The sequence below is a fragment of the Narcine bancroftii genome, chromosome 3 (genome assembly GCF_036971445.1).
Source record: "Narcine bancroftii isolate sNarBan1 chromosome 3, sNarBan1.hap1, whole genome shotgun sequence".
Classification (NCBI taxonomy): Eukaryota; Metazoa; Chordata; class Chondrichthyes; order Torpediniformes; family Narcinidae; genus Narcine; species Narcine bancroftii.
The window spans coordinates 69,114,161-69,128,249 of record NC_091471.1 but is presented as its reverse complement, the minus strand read 5'-3'; the positions used below and the strand labels follow the sequence as shown (position 1 = coordinate 69,128,249).

General features: G+C 42.3%; 1 protein-coding gene across 1 annotated transcript; it reads right to left on the bottom strand.

Annotated features, from left to right (window-relative positions):
- Positions 1-2,487: 2,487 nt before the first annotated feature.
- LOC138757235 (C2 calcium-dependent domain-containing protein 4C-like) lies at positions 2,488-4,527 on the bottom strand. Its single transcript, XM_069924231.1, has 2 exons — positions 3,403-4,527; positions 2,488-2,681 (listed from the first exon to the last, which is right to left on the bottom strand). Exon 1 carries the CDS (start codon positions 4,425-4,427, stop codon positions 3,588-3,590), a length of 840 nt encoding a protein of 279 aa, XP_069780332.1. The 5' UTR covers positions 4,428-4,527; the 3' UTR covers positions 2,488-2,681; positions 3,403-3,587.
- Between the last annotated feature and the right edge of the window lie 9,562 nt (positions 4,528-14,089).

Sequence of the window (14,089 nt, the reverse complement as noted above, 5' to 3'; positions counted from 1 at the left end):
GGCAGAGGTCGACAGCATCGAGTCCACGCTGCTGAAGATCCAGCTGCGCTGGGTGGGTCACGTCTCCAGAATGGAGGACCATCGCCTTCCCAAGATCGTGTTATATGGCGAGCTCTCCACTGGCCACCGTGACAGAGGTGCACCAAAGAAAAGGTACAAGGACTGCCTAAAGAAATTTCTTGGTGCCTGCCACATTGACCACCGCCAGTGGGCTGATATCGCCTCAAACCGTACATCTTGGCGCCTCACAGTTGGGCGGGCAGCAACTTACTTTGAAGAAGACCGCAGAGCCCACCTCACTGACAAAAGGCAAAGGAGGAAAAACCCAACACCCAACCCCAACCAACCAATTATCCCCTGCAGCCGCTGCAACCGTGTCTGCCTGTCCCGCATCGGACTTGTCAGCCACAAACGAGCCTGCAGCAGACGTGGACTTTTACCCCCTCCATAAATCTTCGTCCGCGAAACCAAGCCAAAGAGTAAGCCGACCTCACTGACAAAAGGCAAAGGAGGAAAAACCCAATACCCAACCTCAACCAACCAATTTTCCCCTGCAACCGCTGCAACCGTGTCTGCCTGTCCCGCATCGGACTTGTCAGCCACCAACGAGCCTGCAGCTGACATGGACATTTACCCCCTCCATAAATCTTCGTCCGCGAAGCCAAGCCATAGAAAAGAGAAATAAGTAAGGTCTTTGACAAGGTCCAACATGGGAGGTTGGTCAGGAAGGTTCTGATGCTTGGTATTCTCGGAGAAATAGTGAACTGGATTTGATGATGGCTGGAAGGGAGAAGCCAGAGTGTAGTGGTAGATAATTGCTTCTCATACTGGAGGCCTGTAACTAGTGGTGTGCCTCAGGGTTGGTTGTTTGTCACCTACATCAATGATCTGGATGATAATGTGGTAAATTGGATCAGCAAGTTGGCAGATGACACTAAGAATGGAGGCATTTTGGACAACAAAGATGGCTTTCAAGGCTGGCAGAGGGATCTGGATCAGCTGAAAAAATGGGCTGAAAAATGGCAGAGGGAATTTAATGCAGACAAGTATAAGGTGTTGCATTTTGAAAGGACAAACTAAGAAAGGACATACACAGAATGGTAGGGCACTGAGGAATGCGATAGAATAGAACAGGTGGATAGGGTAGTAAAGAAAGCTTTAGATATTGAACTTCATAAATTAAAATATTGAATACAGGAGCAGGGATGTTATGATAAAGTTAGTGAGGCCAAATTAGGAGTATTGTGTCCAGATTTTGTCACCTAACTACAGGAAAGATATTAATAAGATAGAAAGATCGTAGGGAAGATTTAATAGAATGTTGCCCAAACTTCAGGAACTGAGTTAAAAGGAAAGGTTAAATAAGTTCGGACCTTCAGAGATTCTCAATCTTTTTCTTTCAACTCGCATACCACTTTAAGTATTCCCTATGCCATAGGTGCTTTGTGATTAGTAAGGGATTGCTTAAGGTGGTATGAGGGTAGAAGGAAAAAGTTTGAAAACCACTGTTTTAATCGTACCTAATTGACTCGTTATGTGCAGTTTCATTACTCAGATGTATATGGGAAAAAATATTTCCATCTAGAGCAGTTGTTCTTAACTTTCTCTTCCCACTCAAATACCATCTTAAGCAATCCCTTACTAATCACAGAGCATCTATGCCATAGGGATTACTAAAGTGGAAAATGAGTGGAAAAAGGTTGAGAATCATTGAGTTAGGACTTTATTCCCTGGAGGGTAGAATGAGGGGAGATTTGATGGAGGTATTTAAAATTATGAGGGTGATAGACAGAGTAAATGTAGATAGGCTTTTGTCCACTGAGGGTAGGTGAGATACAAACCAGAGAACATGAGTGTGGTGGGAGCGTGGAACCAGCTGCCAACTGAAGTAGTGAATGTGGGCTCAATTTTAACATTTAAGAATTTGGACAGATACATGGATGGGAGAGAATCACTAACAGTACAGCATGTTTCTCCAATGTGCCAATGTCAAATTCAATTCAAATAACTACACATGATTCTGAATGTGTCTTTCTCATGCTTCAAAGAGGACAACTTTTCAAATTCCCTTTTTTTAAAAAAAAAAGTTCAGTGCTGTAAATATTGCTGACAATTCTGGAGGCAGTTAAAAGACAACGTACGTGTCAATATATTTAATGATTTTTATGGAAACCTGATGGTTTCGGGATTATTGTTACTGACACCATTTTTTAAAAACTATCCGGATTAATTTACTTTCCATTGCGAGCAGCACTGCTGTATTTGATGGACAGAAACTGGATCTCTCCACTTGGATCCTTCAATTCTCGGAGAATTTCTGTTAGTTGTGCTTATAGCAATATTCCAGGTGAGTTCATCGTCTAAACCCCTTTATCCTGCCCCCATTGTGTATGATTCGATCTTGTTCTGCAGTCACATAGCAAATTCACCTTACAGGAAACTTCGTCTTTGTCGCAACTCATTTAACGAAGAGATGCACAGCTCAAGTAAAGCGCAATCGAATCAAGTTTTATTTGATGCAAATAAATAGTTTATTGAATGATTGATACACTCAGATTTCAATGTCAATTCGTGGCCATGGAATCCGTGCAACAGCCATGTCACTCTTTGGAAACGGGCAACGCTGAATGAAGGGGCAATGAACATTGCCGGTCATCCAAAGAAATTCATTTGCTTGGGTCCTGGAAGAGAGAGAGAAAGTAACACAAAATCACTATTTGACCAGTCACTTAAGAAGTTATGGTAAAGCCCAGGCTTAGATTTTAAATGATAATGGGGATTTTTGTTAAATTTGTTACAGTATGTTACATTTTGCTACAGTGTTATCAATTCCTGGACCCCCAGTAACCCACAGATTTTAAATGATAATGGGGATTTTTGTTAAGTTTGTTACAGTATGTTACATTTTGCTACAGTGTTATCAATTCCTGGACCCCCAGTAACCCACAGATTTTAAATGATAATGGGGAATTTTGTTAAGTTTGTTACAGTATGTTACATTTAGCTACAGTGTTATCAATTCCTGGACCCCCCCCCCCCCACCCATAGATTTTAAATGATAATGGGGAATTTTGTTAAGTTTGTTACAGTATGTTACATTTTGCTACAGTGTTATCAATTCCTGGACCCCCCCCCCCCGACCCATAGATTTTAAATGATAATGGGGATTTTTTGTTAAGTTTGTTACAGTATGTTACATTTTGTTGCAGTGTTATCAATTCCTGGACCCCCGTGACCCACAGTTAACGCTGCGGGAAGAGTTAACGCGTTTCTAGTAACATCAATGTTAAATGAGCAGATATGTTCCTCAAAACCCAGTAACTACATTAGTGGGTGAACTTCACATTCAGGTCGCCCCCCCTAAAATCAGCGCTTCGCTATCGCGTAGACTACGGGATTTACCTGGTTCACGGCATCCGATGGAAGGGCATGGTCGTGAAGCGCTCCCTCGGATTCTCCCTCCACAGAGGCTGCCTGAAGTGTTGGCGGCGGTTTTTCTCCGGCAGCCGCACTTTTGATGCTGTGGGTTTCCCGCCCAGAACTTTGAGGGAACTTGGCCGACCCCCGCTCAGTGGAGAGCGGCGGGATCACGCACGGACACCGTTCATTGCCCGGTGCCCCGGCCACGTCGACGAACTGCTGGACTTCATGCGTTTAATGCTGGCCAAATGTTTCTTGATGAGGATCTGAAACTTGCTCTCGTCTTTGACTGAACTGGACAGGGAGCTGGGAGCTGGCGACGGGGAAGGTGGGAGGCAGGGGCCGGTGATGGCTTCCCAGGACGCCGACCTGTTCGCCCGGGTCACTGCGCAGGTCCCCGAGGGCACCTGAAGCTTGGGGTCAGTGAGCGGGCTGGAGCGGCTCCTGCCCAGTGCCCGACCCTGCCTCCTGCTTTTCAATAGGCTCCTGATCCCGGCCACGTCGCGTTCAAAGAAGAGCGATTCCTTCCTCCGGATGTGGGGGATTTCCCCCAGGGCGGGGAAACCGTAGGGAGTGGTGATTTTCTGGAAATGGGGCAGGGAGAGCGCGGCTCTGGTGGCTGGGTCTGAGTGGTCGGCCGCCTTCTCCATCTCACCCCAGAGAAGAGCCCCTTCCCCGGCCCTGGCCGCCGGCTTCAGGGAGCGCAGGCTCTTGGTTGGAGACTCCGACCCTCCTTCGGCGGACAGCAGCAGCAAAGCAGGTGCCGGGCAGCCGCCACCCGCTTCGGGACGCTGCTCGCTCTGGCTGTGGACATCCAAGGAAGGGATGAAGAACTTGGGGATGCGGTCGGGAGTCACCATGACGCTGAAGATGTCCTTGGACTTCTTCGGCGCCGCGCTCTTGGCTGCCGTCCCGAGCTGGCCGCCTGAAGAAGTCCTCACTCCGGCCCAGGGCAGCATCCCTTCTATCGTGCTCCTGAACGACCCGCCATTGGCCGTGAACCGCATGTGTGCACCGGCTCGGGCTCGATCAGAGCCGATCTGAGGCGAGCGGTGGGCTGGAGCGACCTTTAAGTGAAGCTTGCAGGTCCACGTCACTGAGGGAATTGTGCGTCAGTGGCATCCTCGCCGGCCCCCCGCATCCCACAACACAGGTTCGCTGACGAAGCACCAGCCGAAATACCGCGCTGAGAACATCGGGGTGCAATGGAGGAATAAAGCCCAGCGTTCGCCACCCCCCCTGTATCCAGTTCTGATCCAGTCGTGAATCGCTGCTTCAGAATGAAGGGGTGCAGGATTGCACACGTTTGCCCACCCATCGACTTTGTTCAGCAGGATCCGGATGGTCAGTGAAGCCCACAAATCAATTCGAGAGCGTGAACTTTTAAGATGAACGAGTTCATGAAAACCCCGATGGGTTGGAAAGCCTGGTTGTGAAATGTGAAGTGAACAGTCACAGAGTGTACAAACATTTAATGTGGCCTGAATTTATGTTCATTTCTTTGTGCCTGGAGGTTCTCAGTTAACCAAAAGGTCGAGCATCTATGAACAAAAGAGAAATTGAGCAATAGCCAAGGAGAGTAGTTGGGCCAAGGTTGGTGCATCTGGGTATGTTATGTTCAAGCTTTGCAGCATCCAACAAACCCCTGTCCTTTTGAAACACCATTTGAAATAAAAGCTGACCAAACTACCGACATTGTGGGCTTCACTGGCATCTGCTCTTACTCACAATGCAATCAAGCTATTTAAAAAGAAGCAAGTTTGAAGCGTGTTTCTTATTGGTGCCACTGCCTTGCCACTGAAGGGAGTGAATAATCAGTAAGTAATTGACTCCTGAACAAAGCATGCAATTTCAAACGAGATACAGGGGCCTAGATTTTGCAGTCACAATCACACTATCATCTTTGCTGTAAAGGGTGATGAACCTCTGGAGTTCTCCACCATAGAGGATGTTGGAAGCCAAGTCTCTGGACATATTCAAGAGGAAAGTCAATGAATGATTAGATATAAAATTTATCAATAAGTATGTCATTGAGGATCAGATCCTAGTAAATGGTGGAGCAGGCCCAAAGGGGCAATGGCCTCATGTTAGTTTTGGTTTCCATGTGAAACTATTCACATTCATTGTCATTTTTTTGGAGAACTGATCAAATTTAAGTTTTCCATGTTGGCATATTTGAACTCAGATATCCCCAAGTGATTCAGTAACAGTCTTCTCCTCTTTGATCAAAGGAAATTACTTGTACATATGCATTTTAAGCTCTTTATGAATTATATACTTTATTGCCTGAAGTGAAATTTTAATGTTATCCCACGCACATTGTCAATGCTAATGCGGCTAATATTCTTTCCTAAAATAATTCTATGATTGTGTATTTTAATTCTTCCACATTAATATTCCAAAACCTAACAGATTTAAGAAGTTATTTATGCCATGATAATTCCCACATTTAATATATATATTGATGGGACCATATGGCACAGAAACAGATCCCTTCATCTCATCAAGTCTGTGACAACTCATTTACTTAAATTCTCCATCAATGCCATTTTATTCTCCCCACATTCCATTCATCACCCCACTAGATTCTTCCAGTCTTTTACCCACTCAAGGCAATTGATAGTGGCTGATTACCTTATTGACCTGCATAACCTTGGGATGTGGGCGGAAATGAAACCACCGGAGAGAGAAGCAGGTTCATGCCAGCAGGTTCAGAGATTGGGGATGAACTTGGTTTGCTGGATCTGAGGCAGCAACTTTACTAGATATGCCTCTGTATATGTTTCAAACTCCATTTAGGTTTCTGTATGAGTGAAAAACAAATAATTGTGTGTTTAAAAAAAAAAAAAAAAAAAAAAAAAAACCCAAAGCTCAAATAGTCCATAAAATGAAGTGCATATTGCTGGAATTCTGTTCTTTTTTAGAGACCATGATTCAGGTGTTAGCAGAGGAAGCCGAGATTTCAATATTTGGACTCATAGAAGCATCCAGCACAGAAAGAGGCTCCATTATGGAAGAAAATCTGTGCCAGAAACTGAGCACCTATTTACGCCAATCCCATATTAACCCAAATTTATTCACCCAATATTCCCATTAATTATTCCTCTCCCATTCTAATCCACATGTAGATACTAGAAGGAAATTACAGGGGCCAATTGACCTACCAATCTGCAGGTCTTTGGGATATGGGAAGAATCCAGAGCATTTGGAGGTAACATGCAGTGGCAGGAAGATTGTTCACACTATACACAGTCAGCACTGAAGGTCATTGAACTCAGGTAGCTGATGTTGGTGAAGCACAGCTCTGCAAGATATGCCACTGTACTATCATCCCAAACCAGTTAAACAATTATTGCAGACTATTATTGTGATTTTAGATGCAAACAACTGAATTTATTTTAACTGTTATTTACCAAATGCAGCTAATAATCTTGGTCACAGTGAAATGTTAGCTGTTTATTCTTAGTACCTGGTAGTGGTGATAACCCTATAACCTTGGTCACATTATTCGTTAAAAAAATATATCTTCCACCCTTTCCGTGCCAACATGAAAAGCTACCAAAGTTTTTATCCCACTATCATCAACAATTAGAGCGCTCTTCTGTAATGTTTTCTTCCCATTGTTCAAGAAAATGCTCAGTTATAAGCTCACCCATCCTGCTTTTGGTTAAACATTGTGCAGTAATTTAGTTTCAACTTAAGGCATCCAGGAAAACAAAGATGGCTGGTTGTTCATCATATCCAAGATTAGTGCAATGCTGTTGGACACATTTGGGCTAAATCACAGTGAAAGGGAGAATTAATAAATTTGCAGTGGCAAACAAAATTGAAAAAACAATTGTGACAAACAACATAGAAAACCTGATTCCTGAGGAGGAAGAACTTTGATTTTAATGGATATTATAGAGATGTCCTGAGAGAGAAATAAGCAAGGATTAAGTGCATCCCCTCAGAGATTCAAACTGAGCCGGATCATCTGTGGCTGATCTCTATTCAGTAATACAATATCAGCATCAGTCAGTAAAGCACATTGAATGTTATGTCAAGTAGGCTGCTTTTTGCACGGCTAAATCCAAAGCAACATCTGTAAACCTGCAGCCAGATAGCAATGCATAACATCAGGCCACCATCTCCCGCACAATCACTGACCTCATCTCTTCCAGTCCACTCCCTACCACAGCATCTAACCTCATTGTTTCCCAAACCTACACTGCCAGTTCTATCTCCTACTCAAGATCCACAAACTTAACTGCCCCAGACCTGCATCTCCTCTATTTCCAACACATCTAACCTTGACCCTTCCCCACAACCCTCCCCACCCCATCCTGACACATAAGGAGGACAGGAATCCTCTTGTCTTCCCCTCCCACCATACTGGTCTCCATATTCAATCTATTATTCTTTGCAATTTCCACCACTAGGTGCATTGTCTCTACATGCTCCTGCCCCACTGAAGTTGCATCATCACATCTCACCTCCATTTGTCTCCCTTGGTCCAGTCCCTTCCCAGCTAACATCTGGGCTACCTCTCATTGCAATCCATCTCTTAGACATCTTTAAATTCCCTTGGATGGACCACCTCATTTCACCATGGATATCCAATTTCTATAAACTACCATCCCCATATAGATCAGTGGTCTCTGCTTCTTCCTTAACAACAGGCCTAACCAGTCCCCCTCCTCCTTCACCCTTCTCCACTTGGCAGAACTTGTACTCACCCTCAATAGCTTCTCCTTTGATTCATCCCACTTTCTCGAAATCAAAAGTATAGTTATGGGTGTATGTGCATGTGTCCCAGGAAAATCCTATCAAGACTCCTCAATTATTTCTCCTATATATTGACAACTGCATTGGCACTGCCTCATGAACCCATGATAAGCTTGACAAATGTATCCACTTTGCTGCTATTTTCCACCCTGATAAATTCACTTGGTCTATCTCTGGGAACATTCTCTCCTTTCTTGATCTCTCTGTCTCATCTCCAGGGACAAACTATCTAAACCCACTAACTCCCACAGTTATCACAACCATACCAATTCTCGTCCTTTCTCCTGTAAGGGCCTATTCCTTTCAGTTCCTCTGATTCCATTGCATCTGTTACCAGAATAATGTTTTCCAATCCAGAACATCTGGGATGTCCTCTTCAGAAAACATTGCTTTCCCTCGACTTGTATTAACTCAGTCATCACCTGCATCTCCTGTATTTCCAACACATCTGACCTTGACCCTTCCCCACAACCCTCCCCACCCCATCCTGACACATAAGGAGGACAGGGATCCTCTTGTCTTCCCCTCCCACCACACTGGTCTCCATATTCAATCTATTATTTGCAATTTCCACTACTAGGTGCATTTTCTCCTGCTCTCCGCTCTCTCTGCTTTCCATAGAGATTATTTCCATTGTGATCCCTTTGTCCATTCATCTTTTCCCATCAATCACCCTTTTACTACCTACACCTGTGTACCTGTGACTTTATTGTTGCACTTGCACAAACACCTCCTCCCTCACCACGATTCAGAGCCCCAAAGCAGCACTTCACCTGTGAATCAGCATCTGCTGTTTCTGATACAGCCTTCTTGACACAGGAGACTGGACACAGTCTGGGGCATTGTTTTGTTGACTATCTTCACTCTGCCTGATTTTCAACACAACTGAAGAGTGGCTCAAGCCTGAAATGTTGACTGCCTTTTACCTTGAATGGATACTGCATGGCCTGCTGAGTTTCTCCAGCACTTTTGGGCACCACAATTTGATAGTCATTTGGAAATAGCTCCTTTGCCTTGGGAAAAGGTGATATCATATTATATGACAGAATTTCAAGGCCTTAGTACCTTCGCTGTCTTTTATATCATAGCAAATTTACCTCTTTGTCCATTGGTTCTTGCACAATGAGTAAATGGTGAATACAAATTAAATCAAACAAGGTAAAAACACAGCTGTTCCACAGAATTTCTGTTGCTATTTGAACATAGCCATTGATCTGTTTAAAATTACTGGAATAACAAAGTAAATCTGAAAGCTGCATGGATTTCATTTGAATGCTCTAACCCGCTTTACCGTACATAAATCAAATTTATTTGAAGGATTATTTTGTTGTGTTATACTTTCCATAGCATTATTTGAGTGAAGACATGATGTGGTGGTAATCTACACATTAAGAATTGCTGCTCTGTATAGAATGTACCAACATCAAATTTCATTGTTTCATAGGTGTCAATGGAGCAGTTTCAGAATTTTCCTTAAGCATTTTATATTTTCAGTTGTTATTGAGATTCCTCAAATGTTTGTTCCCCAGTAATATTTTTATGAGCACTTACTGTTACCAGAGAGCCAAAGAACCACAGAGAACTACAGTACAGAAACAGATCTTTTGGCCCATCTCATCTGTGCTGAACTGTTATTCTGCCTAATCCCTTCCTCCTGCACTCGGACTATATCTCTCCATACCCCTCCGATCTTTATTGGAATCCATATAGACAACATCTATAGTCTGCTCTTGTCAACCTTCTTGTTTACATCATCAAGAAACTCTATCAGATTTATAGGACATGACATCCCCAAAGAAAACCATGTTGACTATCCTTAATCAGCTGCTAACCACCTATGTTCATGTATACCATATTTTCCATAGAACCAGAGAAGCATAGAATACCTCAACTCAGAATCAGGCCATTAAACCCATCTAGTCTGTGCCAAGCTATTATTCATTCTATTCCCACTGGCCTGCACCCAGTCCATAGCCATCCATACCCCTCCCATCCATGTACCTATCCACATTTTTCTTGTGTCAATATTGAGCCTGCATTCACCACTTCAGTTGGCAACTCGTTTCACACTCTCACCACTCTTCGTGTGAGTGGAAAGAAAAAGTTTGAAAACCACTCTTTTAATCGTACTTAATTGACTAGTTATGTGCACGGTTTCATAGCTCTCACGCAAAATATTTCACTAAAAATTGAGTCTAGAGCAGTGTTTCTCAACCCTTTTTTCCCACTCATACCACCTTAAGTAATTCCTTACTAATCACAGAGCACTTATGGCATAGGGTTTAATTAAGGTGTTATGTGAGTGGAAAGAAAAAGTTTGAAAACTACTGCTCTAGTTTTTTTCCTATGCCAAAGATGTGTTGGTTGGTCAATTTAATGGCAAAAAGAATCAATAACGTAAGCTAAGGGTGTGTGTGAGAGAGAAAATATGTTGGGAAATGAGGAGAAAATTGTTCCCCTGGAGTTAGCCCAGTTACAATGAGCCAAATGGCCTCCATCTCTCTTTTCATTGGAGCAAAGAAAGTTGAGGAGGGATTTGATAGAGGTATATAAAATTATGAGGGGGATAGATAGAATAGATGTGAATAGGCTCTTCCCCTTGATGGTAGGTGAGATTGGAACTGAGGGGTCATGAGTTAAGTGTTGGGGGCAAAACTTTAGAGGTAACATAAGAGGAAGCTTCTTCACTCAGAGAGTGGTGACAGAGTGGAATGACCTTCTGGAAGAGGTGGCTGCAGCAAGGTCAATTTTGTCATTTAAGAGAAGGTTGGATGAGTACATGCATGTGAAGGGATTGGAAGATATGGGCAGGGAGCAGGTAAGTGGGACTAGTGGAGTACACTTAAATCAGTGTGGACTAGAGGGGCCAAGATGGCCTGTTTCCCTACGATAATTGTTAAATGGTTATATGGTTGAAAGATGCAAATATGTAAATTTTGTTGTTTATTTGATACATTTTAAAAATGGCCTACTCTCATATTTATTTTAATTTGTGTTCCACAATTAATTCTTGTATTACAACTTTGGTTGCAATTAAAGATATTCAAAATTAGCTAGAAAACAATTATCTTGTGTGGTTGAGAAAGGTAGTATGGAAAAGCAAGTTTTACTTTTCTTTCTAAATTTGTTCATTACAGCATATCTTTAAGATTAAACCATTGCTTTTTAAAAAAAAAACACAATGTAGAGATTGCAGAAGCATTCTGTTTTATAATTTGCAACATAATGTAGGCTATTGTAACACTGTTGATAAAGAAAGCCCATTTGGTTGAAGCATGATGATGCCAACATCGAATATTGTGACGCAATGTGGAAGTTTATTTAGTGATAAGCATAGTTGATTGCAAGGAAGTAACATTGTAAATGCAGTATATGGCACACCAAATAACCTTGTAAATATTGTACTTCTGAGCCAAGCATGGCAGCATTTAGCATTAATTGCTTTTAAAGAGACATTACAAGAATAGAATCAGTTAAGAAACATTGCTAACTTCTGGAAATGTGGAGTAAATAGAGAAAATACTGAAACTACTTGGATGGGCAAACATTTAAAATGGTATCAGCAAATTATATCTTTAATTCAACATAAGGCTCTTGTTTTCAGAATTTCATGCAATTATTATTTCCCATTGAAATATTTCCTTCTCTCCCACTCACTCTGATGAAGATATTAATTCTTGTTCCATTCACCAATAGCTTATTAAATTAAAAAATACAGTAAAATTCCTATCCAGAACTCAAGCATCAGGCAGCCTCAAGCAACTGGCAAAAAAAATTGCAGAAAATAAATAACTAAAAATTGGTGCATGTCTCCGTTATTTTGCCATTGATGCCACATGAAGAATCAAGCAACCAGAAAATTCACTTATCTGACGTGTGTCAATCCCCATAGGTGCTGGATACCAAGGGTTTTATTTTATTAAATGTGCTGCCAACCACTTATTAAAAGAATTTTTTGGCATAACGTTTGTGACTTTTTAAATGTTGCGAGAAACATCTCCACAAATTTACAATGTACAATGTGTACATAGGAACATAGAAAGTGGGAACAGGAGTAGATCAAAAATGGCCCATCGAGCCTGCTCCACCATTCAATATGATCATGGCTGATCTAATTTATGACCTAACTCCACCTACCTGCCTTCTCCCCATATCCCTTAATTCCTCTATCATGTAAAAATTTATCTAACTGAATTTTAAATATGTTTAATGAGGCAGCCTCAACCACTTCCCTGGTTAGAGAATTCCAAACATTCACTACTCTCTGGGAAAAAAACTATTTTTCCTCATCTTTGTCCTAAATCTACTCCCCCGAATCTTGAGACTGTATCCTCTCGTTTTACTTTCCCCGGCCAGCTCAAAAAACCTTCCTACATCTATCCTATCCATACCTTTCATAATCCTATATGTTTCTATAAGATCTCCTCTCATTCTTCTGAACTCGAGCGAATACAATTCTAGACGATTTAATCTTTCATCATAAGTCAACCCCTTCATCCCAGGGATCAACCTAGTAAACCTTCTCTGGACCGTCTCCAAACCCAGTATATCCTTCCTCAAATATGGAGACCAGAACTGGACACAGTAATCCAGGTGCGGTCTCACCAGTACCTTATACAGATGCAACATTACCTCCCTACTCCTGAATTCAATTCCTCTAGTGATGAAGGCCAACATTCCATTTGCCTTCTTAATTACCTGCTGCACCTGCAACCTAACTTTTTGCAATTCATGCACAAGCACTCCCAAGTCCCTCTGCACAACAGCATGCTGTAGTTTTTCACCCTTTAAATAATATTCAGCTCTTTTATTTTTCTTGCCAAAGTGGATAACCTCACACTTACTAACATTGTACTCCATCTGCCAGACCTTTGCCCACTCATCCAGCTTAACTATATCCCTCTGCAGACTCTCCACATCCTCATTACAATTTGCTCTTCCACTCAATTTGGTGTCATCCGCAAACTTGGCTACACCTCATTTTGTCCCCTCCTCCAAGTCATCAATGTAAATGATGAACAGTTGTCGGCCTAACACTGACCCCTGCGGCACCCCACTTACCACTCTCTGCCAACCTGAAAAACTCCCATTTATCCCGTCTCTCTGCCTCCTGTCAGACAACCAATTTTCAATCCAGGCCAATATACTTCCCCAGACTCCACTTTCCTGTAACTTACTGAGAAGTCTCTTGTGCGGCACCTTATCAAATGCTTTCTGGATATCCAAATATACAACATCAACCTGTTCCCCTCTATCCACCACATCCATTATATCCTCAAAGAATCCTAACAAGTTTGTCAAACAAGATCTTCCCTTACTGAAACCATGCTGCGTCTGCCTGATTGAACCCTTACGTTCCAAAAGTTTCACTATTTCATCTTTAATGACAGCTTCAAGCATTTTTTTGAACTATAGACGTCAAGTTAATTGGCCGATAATTTCCAGTCTTCTGCCTACATCCCTTCTTAAAAAGTGGCGGGACATTTGCTGTCTTCCAGTCTGCCGGGACCTGCTCAGAATCCAAGGAATTTTAGTATATGACCACCAATACATCAACTATAACTATTGCCATTTCCTTCAGAACCCTTGGATCCATATCAGCAGGACCAGGTGATTTGTCTGGCTTTAGTCCCATTAGTTTCTCCATCACTACTTCCTTTGTAACAACTATTTTATCAAGGCCCTCCCCAACATTCGCATCCTTAACTCCGCACTTGGGCATGCTGGACGTGCCTTCCACCATGAAGACTGACACAAAATATTTGTTTATTGCCTCAGCCATATCCTCATTTTTTGCTACCAGTTTTTCTTTCTCATCCTCCAAAGGTTCTATGTTAACTCTGGCCACCCATTTTATATATTTATAAAATTTTTTGCTTTCTGTTTTTATATTTTGTGTCAA

Bases quoted from the DNA above. Each gene is read 5' to 3' on its own strand.
- LOC138757235 (XM_069924231.1), bottom strand. From the start codon at position 4,427: ATGCGGTTCACGGCCAATGGCGGGTCGTTCAGGAGCACGATAGAAGGG.